This window comes from Babylonia areolata, chromosome 20 (assembly GCF_041734735.1).
Source record: "Babylonia areolata isolate BAREFJ2019XMU chromosome 20, ASM4173473v1, whole genome shotgun sequence".
NCBI lineage: Eukaryota > Metazoa > Mollusca > Gastropoda > Neogastropoda > Buccinidae > Babylonia > Babylonia areolata.
The window spans coordinates 10,939,927-10,942,426 of record NC_134895.1 but is presented as its reverse complement, the minus strand read 5'-3'; the positions used below and the strand labels follow the sequence as shown (position 1 = coordinate 10,942,426).

The 2,500-nt window shown below is 46.4% G+C and overlaps 1 protein-coding gene across 1 annotated transcript in view; it reads left to right on the top strand.

Moving 5' to 3' along the window:
* Window positions 1–150, top strand: part of LOC143295133 (uncharacterized) — a 33,531-nt gene extending 33,381 nt beyond the window's left edge. Inside the window, exon 6 of the mRNA XM_076606697.1 lies at window positions 121–150. Coding sequence (XP_076462812.1) covers window positions 121–150 — 30 coding nt within the window. The remainder of the gene's footprint in view (window positions 1–120) is intronic.
* Window positions 151–2,500: the final 2,350 nt, after the last annotated feature.

The following is a 2,500-nucleotide window of genomic DNA, read 5'->3' as shown; positions in this document are numbered from 1 at the left end:
AACAATGATAGAGAGAGAAGACATGACAAAACAAGACAAAAATGAATTCTTTATTAACGAGGGTAATGAATAAGCAATGTACACGCTTTTATTTTTTGACACCTAACCCTGGCCTTACAGATTGACTCCAACGAAAGAAGCATTCTGTAAACAAAAGGAAAAGAAAAGAGATCAGATCATAGTGAAGACGAGCGCAATAGCCTAGTGGTTAAAGCGTTGGACTTTCCATCCGAGGGTTCCGGGTTCGAACCTCGATAACAGCGCCTGGTGGGTAAATGGTAGAGATTTTTTTTTTCCGATCACCCAGGTCAACATATTTGTGAAGACCTGCTAGTGCCTGAACCCCATTCGTGTGTACGAGTATACGCAAGCAGAAGATAAAATACGCACGTTAAAGATCCTGTAATCCATGTCAGCGTTCGGTGGGTTGTGGAAACAACAACATACCCAGCAGGCACACCCCCGAAAACGGAGTATGGCTGCCTACATGGCGGGGTAAAAACGGTAATACACACACAAAGACCACCCGTTTACATACGAATGAATGTGGGAGTTGCCTTCCACGAACGAAGAAGAAGAAGAAGTCACAGTGAAAACACAAGTGTCACTAAAATCAACCTACCAAGTGAGAGGCACGAAGTTAGATAGAAATAGAGAGAGAGAGAGGGGAGGGGGGGGGGAAGAGAGAGTGAGTGAGTGAGCGGTGGGGGTGCGAAGAGGGAGACTGGAGGGAGATGGAGAGAGAGAGAAAGAAAGAGAGAGAGAGACGAACAAACGTGCGTGACAACAGTACCCCCTGATGGTAGCCTTGGTGGAAGCCTTGTACTGTAGACGAAGTGATAAGTGACGGTGCTAATGATTAACGGACAGGGCCAATATAAGTCCCGGTGTATCGGCATATTCATACCCCTTCCCCCAACCCTTGGATTGTACCCCCGGGATGAAATCGGGGATGGGCGGAGAGAGAGAGAGAGAGAGAGTAAAGCCAGCTCAGAACGACCCCCCTCTCACCCCACCCACCCCACCCCCCTCCCTTGTTCAAATAGCTTGATTAAAAATGGGGTAAATCCCATAATGGGTGAGGTTGTCGCTGGTCAATCTGATCTTTATTGGCCACAAATGACCCCGAGGGTCGCTGCACTGGAGGATAACCCAAAATGACCCTGGGGGGTAAAACACAGCAGGGTGGTTGGAGTCTGGCACACCGTGTTTTCTCTTTGCAAGTTCTTCTTGTTAGGAACTCGGTTCATTTTCCACCTGTCTGGAGGTGGAGGGAGGGAGAGAAGGAAAGAGGGAGAGAGAGAAAGGTAGAAAGAGAGGGAGAGAGAGGAGGGTAGAAAGAGAGAGAGAGAGAGGGATGGAGGGAGAGAGGGAGAGGGAGGAGGAAAAAGAAACAGGGGGGGAGGAAGAAAGAGAGAGATGGGGGGATGGGAAAGAGAGAGGGGTGGAGAGCGATAAAGAGGGAGAGAGAGAGAGGTATATAAAGAGAGAGAGAGGTGAGAGAGAGAAGGAGGGGAAAGAGAGAGGGGCGGAAAGAGAGAGAGGGTTGAAGGAAGAGAGAGAGAGGGGGGGGGAGAGAGGGGGACGGAGAGAGGGAGAGAGAGCGGGGGGAGAGGGACGGATAGAGAGAGGGGGAGGGGGGAAGGGCCACGAACGGCCGAACGTTAATGAGGGAAGTGGAATAAGCATGCATATGTCTATCTTTACATCCTGTCCTTGGGACAAAGAAAAAAAAATTAACAAAAATATTCACAAAAAATAACAAAGATTTCTAGACATGACATTCATGCATAATATACATCAGCATACACATACACATCATCATGGAACTTGCATCTATGACAAATAAGCATATAAATAATGCATGACATGTAAAGAGCAAAGCATAGAGAGAGTGAGAGAGAGAGAGAGACGCTTTGACACTTCAGTGTCACTGGCCACGAGGTCCTTGTGACATGGGTAAAGGAATACATTCATTGTATTACAAACCATTCAAATAAACGAATAAAGTGTTGAAAGCAAATAATGAAATAAAACAAAGCTCCTTCTTTGAAGAAAAAAATCGCAGCCAACAGGCCACACAACACATAATAACTCCGTTCATTCTTCTATCAATTCACCAAGCAACAAATTCCAACACTGACCACAAAAGAAAATTGAGAGAGAGAGAGAACACTGAACACTGAATGGTTTAACTCACTCAGTACGGCCAGTCCTCTCTTCTCCTCTACACAGACCCCTCGGATATTCAGTAGGTGTCTGAATGACCCAACCTTTAGCTTTCGTCGTCAGAACTGTGGTATTCTTTGTCAACATTCACCTCTTCAGTATAAGAGCCTTCTGCTTGCAATATTTTGATGATGGTAAATGGGATGAAACGCTGTTAACGTCGTCTCTTTCGCCGTTCGTATGGAGAGAGTTAATGAATAGGCCACTGGCCCATGTCATTGAGGGTGGTTACAAATTCATAGTCACATCAGATGAATGATTCCCTGCAAGG